Below are 21608 nucleotides of genomic sequence, written 5' to 3'. Positions count from 1 at the left end.
ACAGCACCTCGGTCGTTCTCATTAGCGGTAGAAATATTCCTCACAATTAAAGAGATGAGGTCCTTCTCCCCTCACTAACGAATTCATTTTAAAGCCAAAGCAATGAAATACGCTGTTGAATAAAAGAAACTAGCCCAGGAATAATACGGATTTTATGGCGAAGCAACAATTTGTTCTATCCGCTTGCTGGTAATAAATAAGTTTTATCTATTTTCGTGAGTGTTTGAATGTCTTTGAAACCCAACTATTCCTGTTCAAGGTGAACCGACTTACAATATATACAATTTATGTCACCCTATAGCAGTCAGATGTTAGGCATAATTCCTCCTCTTGCCCATTTTCCTGCCAGGTTGGTGCTGAGACATAGAAAGAAGGGAATAAAAGTGGAGAAAAGTCTAATTTAAGTTTGCTTCTACAATATATTTGTACAAATATCCTCCTGGAGCAAGAGAAAGAGAGGGAAAGCATGTGCATCAATGTTAAAACATTAAAAAGTAAAGTAAAAAAGTAACTATTACAGGAAAAAAAGGTCATTTTTCACTCTAGAAAACCTCATCCCTACAGATTGCCCCAAATCCTGCTTCTTCATATACCAAACCCTAAATCTTTCGGGAGGGGTGGCTGGGGTTTGCTGCTGGAAGTGGGGCCCATTCCTATGGAAATATTTGCTTTCCTTCTTCCTCCTCCTACTCCTGTGTCCAAATCGAGAAGCTCCTGGAAAAAAAGAAAGAGGAAACTGCTCAGGACTGAATGAATCCTCTTGTAATTTTGGAAGACCCCAAGGGCACCTACCCTGTGTTGGGAAATTCTGGGTGAGGAAGTGAAGAAAAATATAATACTTTATCTTAAGCGTGTGTTCTTCGTAGAAAAATCTGTTCTTAAGTCCATCTATCAGGCTGAGGCTCAGGCCAGGGGCTCCCAGTGTGCCCAGACTGGCTGAGCTGGGGGTTACTGGACTTGGGTCTGGGTACAGCTAGGACTGGAGGAAGCATCAGTTACTTTGCCATAACCCCATTGTGGTTGTCTTTAGGATTTCTTTCATTAAAATCCCTTAGCGATCTTCTAAAAGCTTCCGCACCCCCCATCCCCAACCCCCCCTCCCCTCTGGGAAGTGTATGGCATCTCCCCCGAAAGGAAAAAGCAGAGAATCCATTATATATAAATATCTGCTTAGAGAGAGATCGAGGAAATCATAATCTAATTTGTTTAAATTGGCCTGACGGGGTTATTTTTTCCTCTTGTTAAATGAATTTGCTGCAAATTTACACCGAAGAAATGCAATAATGCTGGTCCTAATAACCATAACCATAACAATAAGCATCAAGATGCCCAAATCTAAACCCAGTCTAATATATTTCCAATTTAAGAGCTGTGCTTTCACGTCTCATTCCCATCTTAAAGTCACATCCAGGATAACTCTGACATTCCTCTGGTTCCTGTATCTACAACTATGTCTATAACTGGTTCCTACATCTATAACTGGCTCCTGTACCCATAAGGAAACCCATCCATATAGCATTTCCCATATGTATATATAGAGACTGTGGGAGCCCCTTGGGCAGGAGGTCCTCTTTCAGAAGAGGTAGAGCTCCCCTGAACCTTCCACCAGAGACAAAAGAATCCCAATTAACCCATATGCAAGCTTTTTTACCCACCAAAATAGCATCTCGGTTGGGTTTTGCTTCCAATTAATACTACGTGCATGAGTATAACTCTCATTAAACCAGCAATTTGAAGATTAACTTATGCTTCTTGTTTCCCCAGGATTTTTCTAATTATATTTAGAGCGACGCAGCAAGCGATATTTCTTTCCTTTTACAACGCATTTTACACATTCATTTAATTACTTTCCTTTTTTTTTTTAACCCAAAGATGATCTACAAGCCACAGAAGGCAAGGCTGGCCAATATATTTTTCTGTTACTCTTTTATTAACCTTGCAACTTAATACTCATTTTAAATGGTAAACAGTAAATCACCAAGTAGATGTTTGGGCAATTTTATTTATTATCAAGAAATCACATAATAATACATTATATTTTTTATTATTATTATTGTGAAGCAACTTTTTACATGACTATATAAAGCCGGAACGTGCTATAACAGACATTTGCATAGACCCTACATAGAATAACTTGAGGTAAAGAACATTACATATGAACTATACTGCGAAGGACGCATATTAACAACCGCAATGACCTAGACTAGGGGTACAAGCAGAAAAAACAATGCCACGTACACGGAGAACAGACACAGACCGAACAGAAATCCCACCGAGGAGCCTTTTTAAAGCAATCTGGAAGAGAATATTGCATATATTTTCATTTTCTTCGGCATTTTCTCCTGGGGTTGCTGCTGGTGACTTGGCCTTTGTGTCGGGGGGGGGGGGGAGCTTTTCGGGGGCTACAAGTGCCCCTCGGTGGGTGAAGAATAACGAAACGGATTGATTTGTTTTTTGGGATGGTGGGACTGAAATCCAACACAGCATCTCTGACATCTCACCGTAACTCACCCTCACCTTCCTCAGGCTCCAGCCTCCCTCCTCACGCCGCCTCATTGCGGGGAGGCGTGGGGGGGCTGTTCAGCAAAGCCTGGGTGGATTTAGTCCTTTTTTTCCCCATGGAATTCCACCCCCTCAAGTCCCCACGACACTGCACAGCCCAAAGTCACCCTCTGCAGAGTAGGCTTTGCCCCGCGACATGGAGACAGGGTGCTCTGAGAGCACCCAAAGCCACAACCACTCCCCAAAATCTCCCCCCACGACCTACCCGCCCCCAAAATCGCCCCAAGACATTACATTACTCCACATCACCTTCTTCCTTTAATTGCACGTGATTGAGCTGGAGCATCTAGAGATAGATCCATAGGTACGTGTGGTTTAACACATCCTAGGCTCTATTGCACAGCATCGCGACAGGCGATACCCTCCGCGGCGGCTCTTTTGTGTGGGACTAAGGGGCAAAAGGGGACCCTCACCCAGGAGCCAGCATTGAGGGAGGAGATAGGGGGTCTTTCTTTGTAAAAATAAGTGGAAAGAAATAAAGCTGTGACATTTCCCGAGGTGGGAATGGGGAAAAGAGGGGAAGGAGCTGGAGAAGGGCAGGGAATGAAGGGAGTGGGTTCTGCTGGGTGTTCCTGCAGAAGTAAAGCTGAAGGAAAAGGTTCTTTTCAGCCCGGGGAGAGATTTTTTTTTTTTCCCTTTAAGGAGTCGGCTCCATCCTTTGCAGCTCGTAAATAAAAGCATTCCTCGGCGCTGCTGGTCATGACCATGAACGCGTGGAAGCAGGAGCACGTGGTGAGCATCCAGACTTCCCAGAAAACGCTGCTTTGCCATAAAATTAATCCCCCCTCCGATATAAAACGAATGGAGCAAAGCACGGCGTGGCAAAACACCGGGTTGCAGCACCGCGCCCCCCTTTCCCTTCAGCCTGGATTAAAAATTCCTGGGTTTTTCTCCTCTTTTTTATCCTAAATTACAATTTCTCATGCAGGCAAAGGTTCCCAAGGCCCTAAACCTGCTGCTCCCCCCGTCCTACCCCCACCTTGCCTTGCTCCTCCCAGACTAAAAGTGCCTTTAAAACAGGGAATCACGAAAATTGGTGTTTCCACCCCCAAAAATCAGAGTACACACACAAAGAAAACACCTCGCATCTTACCAGGCCCCTGTCTATTGCTTTGAAAGGGAAAAAAAAAGAGGGGGTTTTAGGGAAACACTCCTTCATGTCCTCCAAAGACCAAAACCTCTTCTTAAAGTTGGGTCTGTCTCTATTTGCAGCTAGAAGGACTTTTTTAAGGAAGCAAAGAAAGCATCGTCCTTGCTATAAATGTGCAGGTTTTTAACCTGATGGGCTGCTGGGCAAGGCAAACGTAGCTAAATGAGATATATTTCCTTAAAAAACACCCCATATATTCCCTTTAAAAACACCCTATTGAGAAGATAGCACCCAAGCGACAAAGCACATCTTTCCAGTTATCCCAGGGAAGGGGAGATGCAACTCGCTCAGACTCCAACAGGCTGTTATCACCGGGGGGTACAAAACAGGGCATTTTTTCCACCTATTTTCCTACGTTTTCATCAATAAACGCAGCAAAACAATGTACCTACTCCATCAGTAGAACTGTCGCGAAGGAACATCTCTCTTTTTTTTTAAGAGGGGGAATGTAATTTTAAGATAGTGCAGAGAAAGCTGTGAATCCAGAGAGAGGGGGAAAGAAAATTCTCCAGAAGGTTCAGTTTAAGTGAAAGGAAAATCAGATTTTTTTCCCCTGGGCGGGTTTTCTAGGGTAGGGGATGCACTTTCCTTCTCCTTGTGACATTCTGGCATTGAGGACAACACCATCGCCTGCATCAAAGCCTCGTATCTGCATACGAGGAACATAGTGTGATACACAGACCTCATATATTATATAGATATATACCATATACACCGGATATATACACAGTCTTTGTCTCTAGCCTCTTCCTAGAAATCCCCATTAAACCTGGAGATGCTGATTAAGCGTATAGGTCCCCATTAAGCCTGGAGATACCGATTAAGCCTAGAGATACTCATCAGCCGCGAGCCTTCAATTTAGACTGAGAAAACCACATCTTGGGTCACACCGTCCACTGAAAAAAGGACCTTCCACCAAGATGCGGGGTCTGCCCCTTAGGACAACACCCTCCATCCCTTTTTTTTTGTGTCACTCCCTTCCTATTTCTTTATTTTTGCCATTTTCCCCTCCTGCTTTCCCACTAAACCGGCCCTAAACCCTACGTGCCAGCCCAGGAGGAGCTCCAGGATCTTCCCTTATCCCCCTCAAACCCGGTCTCGCCGTCAACCGAAGCCGGGGGGGGGGGGGGATGGAAAGTAGTGAGGGAAAGGGACCGGCGGCCCCCGACGGCCCCGACGGTGCCCGGCGCTGCACGGAAACCCTACCTGTGCTGTTGGCAAAGGCAAAGCGGGTAAAGTCAGGCTCAAAACCTCCCCTTCAGCCCGCCGAGCATCTCTGGAAGCCGTCCGTCCCCCCGCGGTCCCGGCGGAGAAGATGCATTATTATTAATATTATTATTTTCCTCTCTGTCGGGTTTCGTATTTTAAGGGATACTGGTAAATTATTAATATTATTTCTTTATTCATTGATTTCTGGGTAAGGAGGGGGATTAAAAGTGATCAGATAAAGTCCCGGGAGCTCGGGTGAATGCTAGAGAGTCTATGTGGGGGTTGTTTTGGGTTTAGTTGGTTTTTTTTTCCCTTTTTTTTTTTTTAGTTTTCTATTTTTATATATTTTTTCTTTTTTAATTTTAATACCCGACACGGACGTTTTTTAAACTTTAAAAGAAAGAAAGAGCTTGCTCTCTCAGGAGGAGTCTTTTCTTTTTCATACGCCGGTTCTGGAACCAGATCTTCACCTGCTGGTCGCTCAGGTTTAATCGGTCTGAGAGCTCCCTCCTTCTTTGGCGAGTAATGAATTCATTGACCATAAACTCCCCTTCCAGCTCTGCCAGCTGCAGCTTGGAATAGGGTTTTCGCTTTTTCCGGGACCGTGTGTGCATCGGGTACCAAGGAGCACCTGGCAAACGGGGAGCGAGAGTTTAGCACTTGGCAAGGAAACCCCATCCCAAGCCTTCTCTTAAAGAAAAAAGGAGGGGCACCCGCAGCACCCCTTTTTCTGCACCTCTCTGGTAGCCCCGCTCTTCCCAAGGTCCCTCGCTGTGCCTGGGGATGCTGCCAGACGCCTCCCAGGCCCACGGGTGATGTACAGGAGGCAGAGGAAAGGAAAAAGGGGATCCTTATAACCGGGACATGCAGCAAAGGATGGCCAGGGAGCAGGAGATAAGTCTGGGGTCCCCCAGGAAGGGCTTAAAGGCAACAAGGGGAAACCTCCACCCGAATGCTAACTTGGAAGGCTGTGTTTTCGTATGGTTTTTAAGCACCCCCTCCCCTTTTCCCCCCTTCCCTTGGAAAGACACACCTCTGCGGTGTCCCCAAAAAGCGCCCGGACGTTCCGCCAGCCCTCCGCGCTGCGCAGGGATGCGCAACTACTACCCTGCTCTGCGTCTCTCTCTCTCTTTTTTTTTTTTTTTTTAATGGGATATTTACATGTTTATAGCCTTTTCTTTTAAAAGAAGCACCACCTAATAAAACATTAGGGATTTCGGTGCTACCCCTAGTGGTCTCAGCACACATAGACACGCCGCTTCCCACCGCTGAGCCCATGAATTACACCCCGGAGGAGCCCCAAGCCGGCAAGTTTCCAAGCAAAAAAAAACCAACCCCAACACAACCAGCTCCAGCCCCGAGGTCCTCCTTCCCGGGTCTTACCACCGTTGCCTAAAGTGCTGCCTTGGTTCAGGGGGGACACCAAACCCCCCGCTTCTCCGGTCGTGCCTTTATTCCCTTCATTGAGCAAAGAAGAGCTGGAGTCTGACTCCAAGGACTGGCAGGAAGGAGGGTCGTGAGGCACCGCCTCGCTGCTCGGATAGTCATATTTGCTGAAATTGCCCCCCATGCCTGTGGGGAGGCTGGATTCGAGGGGCAGCAAGGCACTGTCCCTGCCCCTCTCCTCCCTCTTGAGCCCGCTGGGTTCGGAGCAGGTTTCCCGGTAATAACATTTGCTTTCCTCCACCCGGGCGAGGTCGCAGGCTCTACCGAAGGAAGGGTTAATGGAGACGGGGCTGCCCAGGTAGGGTTGAGGGTACCCGTTGCAGGGTTCCGAGGATGCCCAGGGCAAGGAGCAGACGTTATCCCGTCGGGGGTACGAGAGGGAAGGCAAACCGGGCAGCTGCCCTCCGGAGGCCCGGAAATTAGGGAAGTAGAAGGTGTCTCCTGTGTGGATGTTCACCAGAGGTCCCACAAAGCCGGGATTAAGGAGGTTGTGCTCGCCCATTTCCGCGGGCCTGACCGAAAGCTTCTACTTTATTGCTATCTGACATTAAACATAGTTAAACCGACGGCTCGGCCTCATTGGTCCGGGGGGGTCACGTGAGCCCCAAATTGCGCTGGGAGGTGGGGGGGGCCTCCCCTCCCCTGGCAGCCGAGACAAAACACAACAGCAAGTTCCGCCTTTTTACGCCTTTTCTTCCCCCCCGAATCCCGTCCTCCTTCCCCCCCACCCCCATAAAAAATCATAAAAAAATCCCATAAAGCATTTTATTAAAAAAAAGAAAAAAAGCCCCAACTGCTCCCAGCGCTGGCTTAAGAAGCGCGGAGCTCCCTAGAATGTCATATTTAGCATAAAATAATCGCTAGGAGAGGGTTTTACCCCAAAACCGCTGCGCGTCCCTCCCCCGGCAACACTTCGGGCCCCTCCACCATCTGCAAAAGCGAGGCTGATTCTCATTAATTAGCTCCTTTATTAACTAAAACAGTTCGAATTTACAATATCTCCCCAATAAATTACTATTAGATATTGTGTCATATAAAGTTTACGGGCTTTTTAAGGAGACGAATGATGGTGCCCGCAACAGGCTCATATTTACGCGTGGTGGGATGGCAGAGTTGGAGGCTATTTGCGACCTTTCCTACTCCTTTTTATTATTATTATTATTATTATCATTTTCCCCAGCTCCTCTCGGACTAGGCGGCTTTGTCGTGGGCTGGGGAAATGCAGAATCTTCCCAAGCTTTTGCCACACTCTCTCAAGAAGAGATGGAAGATTTTTTAACAATCCTCAATTGCTTTTATTAATGACCTGTGTCGAATAAAGCAGCCTGAAGAACACGACTGTATATAGCCTTAATTTACCCGGTATATATCCCATATGCACCAGGGCGCATACACGTATAGAGTTAAGTGTTTCCATCTATATTTTGAATTCTTCTTTTTGCTTTGTTTCTGAGAAAGAATTATAGTCCTACCCCCCATTTATTTGGTCCTCACCTCTGGAAACAGAGGTACACACACACACACATACACACGCGGAGCTGGTTCTTCTCCACCTTATAGCAATATATTCTGCCCTCGTAACACTACGGAGCTCTTCTTCCCTCCCACCCATCGTCTTCTCCTGGTCATACTGAAAAGAGCTGCTGTAAAGGAATACAAGGCGGGGGGGGGGGGGAAATAATGAACAAAAATCAATATTGGCTTCTTTCCGTGCGAAATAAAGACGTTGGGGGAAGGAAAAAAATAATACCACTGGAAAAGGTGCATCGCATGGAAACCGGGAACACGCAAAGGCGTTTGAGGGTGGTTTGTCTTCGATTTTTTTCTGGAGTGGGTTTTTTTTCCTCTTTTTTTTTTTTTCCTTGCTCCTCCTCCCCCCTCCCCCTTTTTTCTTTATATTTTAAAAAAACAATCCCCCCCCCCCTCCCCCCCGTTCCCGTTGCTGGATTTTTGCATGGCTTTGCATTCCTCCCTGCCTTGAGCAACTCCCAAGCGCTCCCCTTGCCAGGTTGACTCTGCAAAGTACCGTAAATATTCCTGTAGAGGTAAAACCGCTGCGCAGGGGCGGAAGCGCTCCGCGAAGGCTGAGTAGGGCGAGTGTAGCCTCGTCTCCACAGCTGCTGCCTTTCCAGTAACCTCCCTCCCCAATATTTGATACATTTCTCAAGCATAAAATCATTCTGGGGCTTCAGTTCCCCCCCTCCCAGCCCTGAAGAAAAATCAGGTGCCAATAAAATTAACTCCTTGAGGTGCTTTGTTTTGTCTTCCATGGACAGCTCCTGAAGGTGGAAACCCTCTTTTCCCTCTTTCCTATATCCCTTTTTCTCCCTGGCACATGGATATGCTGCATACATACCTTGCAGAGATATGTGCATACCTTCCTACACGCTTTGCCTGTGAAGGAAGAAATACGACTACTAGAAATATGTTGCTAGAATGAAAATTTAGCACTTTTTTATCCCCCTCTTTAAACCTTGCCAAGGAATTTTTCTCCCTGCAGGTATAAGTGAAAAAGCTGCTTGCAATTTCTCCCAGAGTGTCTTCTCGCTGCAGAAGAAACGCTCGCAAACGCTGGGCAAGCGTGGGGAGGAATAGTTTATATAAAAATGAGCACGTGATCCCCGGAGGTTGCCATCTGAATTGGCTTTGTTTGCTGGGTTTGGGTTTTTTTATTAAAGAAAACCCTTCCTCTACCTTGCTCTTGGCTTTGCAAAATTCCCCATAGAGAACGTGCCCGGGTGCTGCACGGCTTTGTTCTCCACCGGACCTTGGGAAAGTGCGTTTTTTGCTCTAGAGGAGTCTCGGGGTATTTGAGGCTTTTCCTCTCTATTGATTTTTTTTTCCAGGGTTAAAATATTAAAAAAATAATAAATTTTCACATTTACTTCCAAGGAAACGTGAGGAAGTTACTGGAGGATTCAGCTGCGGAGCAAGTGAACCACAGACTGGTGGAGGAATAATGTCAGCGTGGGCATCTCAGCAAGGGAGAGGGCGAAAAACACCCCCGGCTCCCCTATTTGTTCATTTTTTCCTCCTTTTCTTTAGAGCTGGGAAATGCCGCAGCCGTGCTCAGAAATATATTAAGGGATGCAGAGCGTGGAGAGGAGCTCCCTGCTCTTGGTGGCCTTGGCTGGGGCTCCCCAGCTCCGCGCTGCTCCCGCTGCAAGCGGACAGCAGGTCTAAGGAAAAGGGGGAAATAAAATTCACCCGAAAGACACTTAAGCAAAGCTGCCGCGTTTCCCTGGAGTTTCTTCCCCATTAAAAACGCATTTCCCAGTTCAGGTTGAGCGCTGGGGCTTTTCTAATGCTCAGCACAAACTGAGCGGAGCTTAGAAACGAAAGCCTGAGCCGAGTCCTGATGCTTGGGGCACCGGCACCAGGGGGGTTTAGGCAGTGCAGAACCCACCCCAAAATATATCCCCATTTCCACCTCATATCACTTTGAGCACCCGTCCCTTCCTTTTCCCCTGCAGTATTCCTCCCCCCCAATAAAGTTGCGCAGCCCAACAAAATAATTCTCAGCGCTTTTCCTCAGAAATCCCGGTTTTCAGGTAGAGAGACCCTTTTGACGCCGATATTGCTATTTAATAATCCTCGGGGAGGGTTTATTTTTTCCCACCTCCCCAAATTGTACACGGAGCTTTCAGGAGATTCTGGTGAGAAGAAGCCGGGCGAAGCTTCATCCCAGTTGGGAGCTTCCCTGGGACAAAATACAACCCCCAGGAAAAAAAAAAAAAACAAACAACAAAGAAGAAAGAGAAAAAGACGCTGGAAAAGAGAGATTGCAACGTCTCAGTTCAAGGTCACTGTCTAGTGTAGTAAATAGGATCGACATCTTATGCTAATGACTGTCTCGGATGAGCATCACTCCACGGGGAAAACAAGAAGCCCAAGTTCCAGGCTGACTTTTTCTCTGTGTTTTGGGGGATTTATCCCTGCGCTCCAATCTTCCTTCTCTTCCCGTTTTGCTCCATCGCCTCCCCTCTCTACCAAAGCGTGAGAAATAAAAATTCCACTTCCCTTCATCCCACATTTCATCCTTTTTTCCCCGCCGGCCTCCCTGGCACAGGCTCTGTCTCCTCCACCCCTCCGGCCTTGTCTCTTCAAGAAATCAAAACTAAAATTTAAGGGAAAATACCAATTTAAATGTCCTCAGCCTAATGGTCACAGCAACACATTTACCTTTCAAATACCACTTTCAGTTTTCTCTCAGAAAAGACCGTGAAATTTAACCCTCATAGAGCAAAAATAGCCCACAACATAAATATTGTATCTTTCTGCCTAGAAAAACGAAGGGCAAAAGCGAATTAAAAGGTCTCCTTGTGCTTCTGCAGGTTGGAAAAACACACCCCGTCATGGCTCAGTTTTTCTGCTCAACCGAATTTCACCTCAAGTTGGTTGGGAGCTGTAAGAAGTTGCAGTGACTAGAACAAGAAGTTAGCTGCCAGGGCCGAAAAGGAAGTATTTAGGATAAATATATAGATACATGACACGGGGAATAAAATAGAGACAGGCTTTGGAAAGCCCACAGAATGATTATTTCGGGCTATATATCACTGAAACATGCCCCAGCTACTTTTTCTGATGTGGAAGATGCGTGTCTATAGACATCTTATAGATAAAGAAGTGTACAATACTCCTCGTGGATATATAAATGTACAAGACAGCTCATAGATACACTGGTGTAGAAGACACCTCGTAGACACAGAAGTGTTCAAGGCACCTTCTAGATATCTATATAAAAGGGTAGTGAAAAGGAATCCGTAGGAGCTGGGCAAAAAAAGAGAAATATTAACATGGGAAAGAAGTAAATGGATGGGGATAAAAACGTCTACGACACTTCAGCTCATCCAATATACAAATCATCCAGGGCAGGTTTCACTTTTAAAGACGGCAGGTCCCGGCTTCGGTGCAAGGAATAGTTAAATGCCTGGAATATCATGATATTTTTCCCCAGCTTTGCCAGCAGAGGATCTTCTCCTCCTATTAGACTAATGTAAACTGATGCCTGCATCCTTTGTAAGGCAAAGGTTTAGTCCCCAACTTTCAGGAAGTTAGCTTCGTCCTCCAGCTCTGTTTTGAGGGAGAAGTTGGCGTTTTGCACTGTAATTCCCTTGGAGGACTGAAAACCCCCAGCAAGTGTAACAACAAACCGGTTAATGGTCTAGAAATCACGACTCTTGAGCAAATCACAATTGGAGAGCCTGCAAAGCGTGATCTCACTTACTTAATGTTCCCTGTAAAGGAAGGGAAAGTGGTGAGGAGGAAAGGGAGTTTATTAAACCCACGGCGGGTCCCACTGTGGGCTGAACCAGCTCCCTGCCAGGCAGAAGCCTTCCCCCAAAGCGGACGCGACGGGAGACACTACATTTTGCTGGTTATAAGTCTTAAACACCCATAAACACGAGGGTTTCCCCAACGTGCTGCTCCACGTAGGCGAGGCAGTTTGTAATCTAGGACTCAGCAGTGCTGGAGGAGTCTGTAGGATGTGTGTGCATACACACACTGTGTTGGCTGTCAGTGGCTTAAGAAATAATATTTGGCAAAGGCTTTAGAAGCCTCTTTTGTTAATATGAACAAGAAAAAAACCCAAAACAAAATCGCCTTTCTTTTTAAGACCAAGCGCTTCCATAACAGACAGAAAGTGAACCAGGAAGAGTTATACTCACCTCTGCACTGAGCGCAGGGCTGCGAGACCAGAATTCCCCCTCCAGATGAGGAAGTTACTCTTTTAAAAGATGCGTTAGATAAAATAATAATAAAAAATACACATGCAAACGGGGGTGAGCTATTAAGAGAAAACATGAAAGAAAAAAATACAGGAAAGAAGGGGAAAATAGAAGAAAAAGAGAAAAAAAGAGAAAAAGAGAAAGAGAAAGAGAGAGAGAGATAGAGAGATAAAGAGAGAAAGAAAGAGAAAGCAAGAGAAAGAGAGAAAGAAAGAAGGAAAGAAAGAAAGAAGGAAAGAAAAAATTAAACATGGAAGAAAAATAAAAATAAAAAAAATAGGAGAAAAAATAAAAAAGATACCAGGAAAAAAAAAAGGGCGAGGGAAATCCCTTGTCCGGGATTTTACCATAAAGGCTGCGGTTGGGAAGTTATTCAAAGTCCTCGATACAAAGGAAAGAAAAGGCTAAACTTGGGAAACTTCCTTTTCAGGGCTTTATTGTTGGCCATTAGCCCGCCTGTCTAGACTTCAAATAACACCTTGTTTATCTGTAAACAGGAGCAGGAGCTGCCTGGTGAGGAGAAGATCAAGGGTGAGGGTCCCCGCGCTTATTATCCCCGCAGCTCGTGATGTCAAGGTCAAACAACGCCTAGTCACGGTCAAGGGTAATACAGGAGTGACGTCATGGCCTGCTGACCTAACACCCATCGAGCTACGGGCAGGGCGCTGATGGATAAATAAGCAAGGAAAAGAGAAGCTCGCGATTCCCAATGCTATTTCCTATCGGGAGTGTGAAGAAATAAGTGGGGAAAAGGTAGAAATTAAATGGATTTGTGTTCCCGGGGGGGTGGGTCACGACCGATGGAGCTCGGCTTCCCTGCCCGCGGAACTTCAGCGGGGAAATAACAAGCTCTTCTACGGGTTTTGCCTGTGTGCACTCAATTCTTATTTGGATTTCTTCTCCTCCGGCCAAGTGCCTCGTTCAGTGCGCTTGGAAGAGGATGACCAAGTAACTTGAGTTGAAGGTTGAATTTTGCCTTTCGCATGGGAAAAAAAAAAATCCCCCAACCCCCCCCTTCCCACCCCCCCAAATTAATCAACCAAAACACAGCCCCAAACCCAAACCGAACAACTCAAATCAACCACGTCTGGGATCGCCAGGAGGATTTATCTAGAAGAAACTAAGTGTTACTTTTGTCCGACCACCCCCGAAAACACCTTTTTTCCACCCAAAGCTCATGTATGAAAGAGAAGACGGAGTATCCGCGGATGTGCGCCGAGGGAGAGAAGGTCTAATCTTCCCAAGAGGGAAAATCTGTCCCGGATTCCCTCTCTGCCCCGAGAGTCCGATCCCGACCTCCCTCCGCTGTCATCCCTACCAGATTCCGGGGCTAAGACTCAGTCCCGCTTTGGGAGGACTGAACCCCGAGGTCTCGAGCATGTCGGGGTTGGGGTCCCCCTTCCCTAGGGTCTACACTGCCCCGTAAAACTTCCCACCTCAGTATCGCCTGCCTGCATCCGTCTTCTTTGCCGGGTCCCGGGCGGTGGGCCAGCCCCCGAGGGGAGGGAGGAGGCGTCAGGCGACACCGAAAATATAAATGTATTTCAAAATATCGTGGGAAACATGGGCAATGGCAGGAGACCGCCTGGTTTCCTTCTCTCGCCAGTATCTGCCCACCAGTTCCATCCAAACCCCTTGCTGCCCTGAAGCGTCATGAATGAATTTCTTGTTTCTTCTCTGGTTTTGGGTTTGTTTTCTTTTTTTGTCTTCCCCCCCCCCCCTTTATTTTTAATACTTCCCACGGGACTTGAAAGAGCGACCGACACACAAACCGACACACAGACAGCCCTGTCCCCCTCCGACAGAACTAAACCGCAACTGACAAACACTTCTAAAACTGGAAACTCCGTGAGTCACTTGGGCTCAGTTATATACACCCCTAAAGAACAAAACCCCTTCATTTGTCCTTATCCTCTCCCTCCGACAACACCAGCCCAATATCGTCAATTTAACAACTCTTTTTTATTTTTTTTTTTTTCAAAAAAGAAAGAAAAAAACAAAGATTAAATTCAGGTGTAATGAGGTAAAACAGAGCCACTGCCACCAGCGCGTTCGCTGTCGGGATGTCGGATTTGGGCTTGTCTGGAGTTGCTCTCAGGCTTTGCTGTGTTTGCACACACAGCGAGCTTCCTTTATTTATTTATTTATTTATTTTAGGAGGAAGAGAATTCTGTTTTACACCCAAACTACGTATTCTGGTGGTTCTTGTAGGTTTTCACCAACGACTTTATCCCGCTACAGATGCTGCGATGGGTTGCTGGAGGTATTGCGGTATTCCAGAGCTGAGCGTTTTGGACAAAAGCATTAAAATCATAAGAATTTAAGCTCTGCCTGTTTTTCCAAACAGAAGTTCTTCATAATAAACGCAGGAAACACCCTGAGGTCAATGCCCAGGTTTCTCCACTCATTGGAGAAATCAGGGACGGTGGTTAGAAATTAGAGACCCCCTTTTTTCATCCCCCGGCGAAGGGATGGGGAGGTGAGAGGAGAAGATCCAGCTCCCGGTTCGCCCTGTACTAGAATCAGACAAAGTGGAGTCCCCCCTTACCTGAGATATGGGATCACACAAGGATTCCAAATCCATATGGAGCTCTCCCAGTATTTCTGGGGATGAGATGGGTCGGTGGAGAGAGATTATCCATACCCTATCATGCATCTATCTTCTGTACCCATTTATAAAGCTATAGGTAGACCCGTACATACACACTGGTGCAGACTGGGATTGACTCACCCTTTCGTGTGATAACACAGAGGGTGCCCTTGAATAGAAATTCATATATATATATATATTTATATATCTAACATACATTATTTACCCACCATTCCATAGGATAATGTAGATGTTTGCATTTGGTTCTGCATATATAAATTTATAGATATAAACCGCATATATGTTATCTATCCACCATTCCATAGAATAACATAGAGGACTGCACTTGGCTATGTACCTATAAATTTATATATTTAACATACATTCTTATCTACCCACCATTCCATAGAATAGCATAGAGGGTTGCACTTGCATATATATATATAAATTTATATCTTGTGTGCGGATGCGTTGGTATATGCAGCATATTATATGTGATAGAATCATATACAGAGATACAGAGATCGCCTTAATACCCAGACTTACATAAATCACACGCACACCATCAAGCCCCACACACATACATATAAGACATATATATATAAAATACCTACACACCGACGCCCAGATCATAAAAAGAAACGGACATATACGGTCCTGCGTACATGCAATTATATACCCTTGTATTAATGTGTATATAAATTCTATATACATGCATTTATGCATAATACCTTGAGCACCTAGGGTGTTTACGTTCGCATTTCTGCCAACACCAATTCTAATCTTATTTTCCTAGAGCTTGATAGAGCTTGTGTCGGCTCTATCTACCCCTCGTATAAATATATGCACACGCTCGATGCAAATTTAACCCGCAATAACATTGTTTTAGGTTACATGCCTTTAAAAGCTTTTTCTCCCCCCTTCCCCTCCCCTTCTGATCATTTAACGAGGTGATTAAATCTAGCAGATATTAAGGTAGATTGTAATGTGCCTATGGAAACAATTTCCTTTCTCGTATTTCTTTCCGAACTGCCCGGCCGGCTCGGGGCCGCGTAAAATCCGCGGGTAGGAGATTTTTATCTAGGGACGGAGCTGAAGTCAAACAGGTTTAGCGAAACCTTTGAGAGGGAGATTTAGAGAGATTAGAAGAGTCTCTGAAAAGTCATCGCCTTTTCACTGGGGGTAATTGGAGGGGCAGGAAAATAAGGACAAAAAAAGAGAGGAAAAATAGGGGGAAAACTTCAATAAAAAGCAATCAGCTGGGTCAACCTCTGCGGATTTAATTCCCCCGCTTTTTACTTCCCCTGGGAACAACCCTCCTTGGGGACAGGCATCTACCCTTCGCATCCTCCGCCTGCTTTCAGGCAGCCCCTGATTAAGAGTTTTCTACTCAAATTTGCCAAATTCCCCCCTTTTCTCCCCCATCCTTTCTCCGCGGAGGTTCCCGCCCGGGTCGTGTTCGCGGTGTGGGGATAGGAGGCAGCTGGAGGGAAGGGTGGGAGAGGAGCAGGGCTACAAAGAGGTGCACAAAGAGCCTCTCCTCAAGGCAAAAACAACAACAAAAAAAAGGTATTTATTTTTAAGAAATGTCATCTGCAGTCGGTACATATCGTCTGGACACCACAATATTATATACATATACAAGACATTTAAAATAAAAAAGGATGCTTTTACATATCCAAAGAACACTGTCGATAATTAGCCGGGTTAAAGAAGGAAAGAAACAAACCCCAAAGACAATATTGTGCATTTTCCATCTTGTCAGCGGAGCACAGACATTCCAGTTTTACGGCAGAGATACAGAAACCCTCAGGAGAACATACCCAAATAGTCTCGTACAGCAACTCCCTTCCATCTAGGACCTAAAATCAGTGGTCGGGATATTTAAGCGATACCGAGCAATGGTTTTCTTCCCACAATAGCAGCTTTATTTCTTATTTTCGGTCCCTACTGCCGAGAAAATACGAAGCTGATGCAACTTTGCCATAGGTTCTCCATACATTGACATATCGGTGGGTGGAATGGCCCGAGATAGGGAAGACTGGCGAGGGGGTCGGACTATACAACGTTACAGGGCGACATTCAGAGTTCATCTCTCTTTTAACATAACTACACTCTTAGCTTATGAGTATATTCTTTCAAAAATGTACACAGTTGAACCTTATCAAGTGGATTTCTCAGAGCAGACCTGGGGGGTTCACAGTCAGAGAGGGGTGGAGGGATAAATCAAAGATGCGCTCGGTGGGATTTTTTGGGGGATGCTCATCTGCATTCATGAATGCCGATTTTTTTTCTTTTTTTTTTTTTTTAAATAATTAGTTGGAATCAGCAGAGTCCTGATGATCTCATCATACAAGCTACCAGATAAATATTTATGCTTCTTGTTCCTTTTCCTTGCCCCTTCTCCTCCAAAGTCATCCTCTGTCAGGTGGCATGGAGATGCGCTGTCTTGGACTTGCTCACCACCTTCTTCTCCTTGACCCTCCGGTTCTGGAACCAGATAGTCACTTGGCGCTCAGACAGGTTGGTAGTGGCCGAAATCCTCCTTCTCTTCTCTTTGGTGATGAATTTGCTGGCCGCGTACTCCTTTTCCAACTCTTTCAGCTGGATTTTGGTGTAAGGGACCCTTTTTTTTCGGCCCCTCCGGTAGCTGCTGACTTCGGGTTGTAAGGGGACCACGTCTGGATTAAAAATGAAAACAAAAGCAAAGAAAATATATAAGGAAGAGGGAAAGAAGGGGGTTCTGCATCCCAGGGCGTAGGGATTTCTGCACATCAGGGCGAGAAAGAAAGGGGTGATAAAGGAGGATAAAGCGTGGAGGAATGCAAGCAAAGAGAAAGGAGAAAAGAAAAGGGGAAAAAAGACACAAGGCAGGCAGAAAATGCATCCAGCGAGGGGAATAATATTATAATAATAGGAATAATAACATAATATTCGTAATTTAAGTGGTGGAATCGTATTTTTCTTGGCGACACTGCCTACACTGCTAAAAAAGGAGCATCAAGTCAACCCGCTGACTAAAGGTGTGCAGATAATCCAAGGGACCTTCCAAACGGATGGATTTTTGACAATATCTGGAGTTTCTCCCCAGTTTTCTCCTCCTTTTCCCGCCCTCTTCATTCCTCCCCTCCTCAGCAGCAAATCTCCTCGGGGATCCCTGAACACCCAGCCTGGTGTAGGGACAAGTGCATCTCCTGCACCTCAGCCCTTCCTGCAGCTTCGTGCAGCCCAGGAAGCCCCTCCGGGTGGGGGGCACTGGCAAACCCAGCAAGAATAACCCAAGCCCCCCCCTTTCCAGTGGCTTTTCGCTTGGGGCAGAGGGGGACAGGGGAGATGCCCTGTTCGGTGCAAAGGGACTATGGGGAATAGTAAGGGCTCAGCAGGGATGCGGGGGCACCTTCACCCCTACTCTGCTGGTACCGGGGGTTTGGGGCAAAGCTCCACCCAAGCTTTCGGGCAGCCCCAGCCCCTTCCAAGGGTTGAGGGGAGCAACCTGGGCGACTAAGCTCCTCGCCGCCAAGGTGTGACCCAGCTGGCTGGAGCGGGAAGATGGAGGCGAGCTCTCCTCGCAGGCAGCGCAGCCCCAATTATGGCTGACAGGAATTAATTGGTGAGCCCCTGGGGAGGCGTGGGGGCGATCGGCTCTTTGAGAGGGGGGAAATGGGGGTGCTGAGGGTGCCGCAAAGGTGGGGGGCAGGAATCTCCTTCAGGGGAGGGTTCACCGGAGCCGCAGGCAATGGGGAGAGAAAGTATTTGGGGCGGCAGCCTCCTTCAAATACAGCTTAAATGCAAGGACCCCCAGCCCCGAACCCCCTCATATACCCATCATGCAGCCAACAACGCATCACCAAATTCCCTCCACCTTCTCCCCAAAAGCTCCCTCGAAAGACAATTCCTCCATCCCTCTTTGTCACTAAGGAGGAAAATACATGAACGGATGTGGTCCCTCATTGCTCCCCCAAAGGACTAACGCGATCCATCCCTTCTTGCCTTCCAAGGGTCAGTTCCCCCCCCCCCCCCCTTTTATTGTGGTTATCCCCTGCAGCGTCCTTCCCCACCCAGCGCTGGGGGGCTGGAAGGGGGCTGGGGGAAGGACAGGGAGGCAGCACCTACCATCACCTTCCTCCTCCCCGCTGTCGTAGGGGCCCGGAGCACGCAGGGCACGGTGGGACCGGGAGGGGAATAGAGTGGGGTATTCGTCGGGCTGAGAGATGCTCCAGAGAGGGCATTTGCCTCGCCGGGTCCTGCGAGCTTTCAGCCGGGCAGGGTGCATACCTGACCTGGGCAGAAACCTCGCCAACCCTCACCCCTCTGCCTGTCTCCTTCCCCTCCAAACAGCCTCATTTGTCACTTGACACCTATTCCTATAATTGTGTGCAATTGTGATATGATTAATGTCCCAGCCTCCGACACTTCTTGTTCGACTGAGCCACAAGAGAAGGTTGTTTGGGTGTTTGGACCTTTTTTGTCTGTTTTTAATTTTTTTGTTCCCTATTTAAGCTTTCTGCATTTCGAGAAGCAGCAAAAGGATGGATAAAAAAAGAAGAGAAAGGCACCTCTCTTTAGGTGAGGCAAGCATAAGGAGGAGAGAAGAAAGGGAAGAATTAAACGGCAAAGTTACTTTCCAAGCAAGCTCACGGCGTGTATTTTGATTCAGAAATGATTGCTTCACCTTCTTTCCCATACATGTTCATACACATTGCCTTGCACAGGAGGCATTCCAGAGCCGTTTCTTCCCCTTTAATTACATATACAGGCATACACGGATCTATCTGTTTATATATATGTATGTATATATACATATATATATGCACACTCATCCGCATACACGCACATCCCCACCTCCGGTGGGAGCTGGCGGTTGGGAAGCAGGTGAGCACGCCGTTTCCCGGAGCAGCCTACCTGGGAAAGGTGATTTCCAGAGGTGTGCGGACTGTGATTGCTCTTTGGAGCAGTACACTTGCCCATCCCAGCCATTAGAAAGAGCCCAGTGTTGGTAACCTTCCATGGGAAGCAAAGCGTCGTGTCTCGGTTCCGGATGACCACCGAGCCCCGGTACCACCGATACGTCCAAATAGCCCGGGACCGCCTGGTAGGAGCTGGGAAAACCGGGATAAAAGGCGAATTCTTTGGCCCTCGACGGCAGCTCCTCGCCAGGCAGGGGCCCGCCGGCCTCGGGGTACTTCTCCCCGGGGTGATAAGCGCAGGGTTTCTGCTGCAAGTTGACTCCATGGGAGTGGGACAACCTGCAGCCGTAATAGCCCCCGCCGAAGGGGTAACCGTAGCCCAGCGCCGCGCTGGAAGCCGCCCCCGACGGGCACTGGCGTGGGGGCTCGGCTGCCGCCAGCTCAGCGTACGCCGCTCCCTGAGGCGGTGGTGGTGGCGGTGGGGCGGTGGGGACGGCGAGTCCGGCGTGGGGCATCATCTCCCGGCAGTGTCCCAGCCCTTCCATGCGGTTCTTCTCCCGCGGGGCGTCCTCGCAGCGGCAGGCGAGGCCGTCGGGCCAACGCGGGGGGAGGCCGAGCGGTGCCGTCATGTCATGCCGCGCTGCTCCCGCCGCCGCCTCCTCCTCTTCTTCTCCTTCCTCCTCCTTCTCCGCCGCCTCCTCTTCCTCCTCCTCTTCCTCCTCCTCGGCCGCCGCCGCCGCCGTCGGGGGAAGCTCCGCGCCGCGCCCCGCCGCCCCGCGACCCCCCCAACATATCGGCGCCGCGCGCGCATGCGCCGCACCCCCGCCGCCGCCGCTCCATTAAGAAATCCGCCGCGGCCACGCCCCCCCCCCCGCCCCCCCCGCCCCGACGTGTCCACACACACGTGACCCCACCGCCACGATCATTGGTTGGGTGTCCCCCCCCCTCCTCCTCCGTCCCTGCGCTCCCGCCCCGTCGTGGGGTGAACGAACCGGGGGGGGGGGCACAAAGAGCCACGCGTGGGGGGCTGGGTCGTGTCCCCCCCGCATCCGCCGTGTCCCCATGTACTTACCGAAAGTAATACAAGGCGATGCTTTCCCTCGAAGCTCCCCCCCCCCGCCATGTTTCAGCGTGGGTGAAGGATGCTCAAATCCATATATTGGAGGGGGGTGCAAGGAAAACCATCCACCCTCAACATTCCGACAGGAAACGACGGATAACCACCCCACGATGCTTCGGGGGGGGGGGCGACAAAAAGATTCCCCCCCCCTCCTTTATTATTTCGCTGTGGAACCTGTTCACTACTTTTTCCTTCCCAAAGTACTTCTCCCCCCACCCCCCGGCTAAAATACCTATAAAAAGCAAAATATCTGCCCCAAAGCCCCTGCCCTCCTCAAAATTTTCCCGCCAGACTCCGAAATAATTTGATTTCCCTCCATTCAGAGCGCGAGTGTGTGATAATTATTGATTTAGTTAATAGATCAGTGATAAATAGTTCAGTGGCGATGTGGGGGTAGAGATGAGGCCGGGAGGGGTAGGGGTATGGATGAGGCCCCGAGGGTTGTATCTTGGTCCAGTCTGATCTGGGGGGGAGAGGATATGATGTGAATTAGTTCCTAAAGCAGGGTCTGGCTGAAGTGGAATTGGGGAAAATTGGGGAAAATTAAGGAAAATGGTAGTAAAATGACAGGTTGCTGGTTGGGGGTGGTGGTGGTGGTGGTGTTGGGACTCGGAGGGGATGAAGCCTTTGGGGGACCCCCCGCGAGGAATTCTTAGGGAAGGAGGAAGCTCAGAGGTCTTCAGCACTCCCCAAAAGGTAGAAAATGAGGGGGAAATGGTACATTTTAGGACTGGAGTCTCAGTCTTTGTAAGGGGAGGTGAGCTCCCCCCACATTTTCCCTTGGGGGGGTGCCATGGGGAGTGGAGGTCCCTTCACGACGACCCCCGCCTGTCCCTATGCCCCGTGGGGTGCGAAGGCGAGTTCTCCATCACCCCGTCGAGGGGGATTTTCGGCA

At 48.1% G+C, this 21608-nt stretch overlaps 2 protein-coding genes across 2 annotated transcripts; both read right to left on the bottom strand.

Annotated features, from left to right (window-relative positions):
• Positions 1-5313: 5313 nt before the first annotated feature.
• HOXC12 (homeobox C12) lies at positions 5314-6870 on the bottom strand. Its single transcript, XM_061368701.1, has 2 exons — positions 6305-6870; positions 5314-5552 (listed from the first exon to the last, which is right to left on the bottom strand). The coding sequence occupies exons 1-2, from the start codon at positions 6867-6869 to the stop codon at positions 5314-5316; spliced, it is 804 nt and encodes a 267-aa protein (XP_061224685.1). The 5' UTR covers position 6870.
• A 9480-nt stretch (positions 6871-16350) lies between these two features.
• On the bottom strand, positions 16351-20277 carry HOXC13 (homeobox C13). The gene is made up of 2 exons (XM_061368700.1): positions 19589-20277; positions 16351-17367 (listed from the first exon to the last, which is right to left on the bottom strand). The coding sequence occupies exons 1-2, from the start codon at positions 20220-20222 to the stop codon at positions 17111-17113; spliced, it is 891 nt and encodes a 296-aa protein (XP_061224684.1). The 5' UTR covers positions 20223-20277; the 3' UTR covers positions 16351-17110.
• Between the last annotated feature and the right edge of the window lie 1331 nt (positions 20278-21608).

This window comes from Neopsephotus bourkii, unplaced genomic scaffold (assembly GCF_033783945.1).
Source record: "Neopsephotus bourkii isolate Nb327-2 ecotype Australia unplaced genomic scaffold, CSIRO-AGI_Nbou_v1 NB_1445, whole genome shotgun sequence".
In the NCBI taxonomy this organism is placed as follows: Eukaryota; Metazoa; Chordata; class Aves; order Psittaciformes; family Psittacidae; genus Neopsephotus; species Neopsephotus bourkii.
This window is presented reverse-complemented; position numbering and strand designations above follow the sequence as displayed.

Excerpts from the sequence above, each read along its gene's own strand:
- HOXC12 (XM_061368701.1), bottom strand. The coding sequence starts at position 6,869 with ATGGGCGAGCACAACCTCCTTAATCCCGGCTTTGTGGGACCTCTGGTG. Across the intron at positions 5,553-6,304 it reads CAGCACTTTAGGCAACGGTG|GTGCTCCTTGGTACCCGATG; the intron begins GTAAGACCCGGG and ends CCCGTTTGCCAG.
- HOXC13 (XM_061368700.1), bottom strand. The coding sequence starts at position 20,222 with ATGACGGCACCGCTCGGCCTCCCCCCGCGTTGGCCCGACGGCCTCGCC. Across the intron at positions 17,368-19,588 it reads CTGGAAATCACCTTTCCCAG|ACGTGGTCCCCTTACAACCC; the intron begins GTAGGCTGCTCC and ends TTTTTAATCCAG.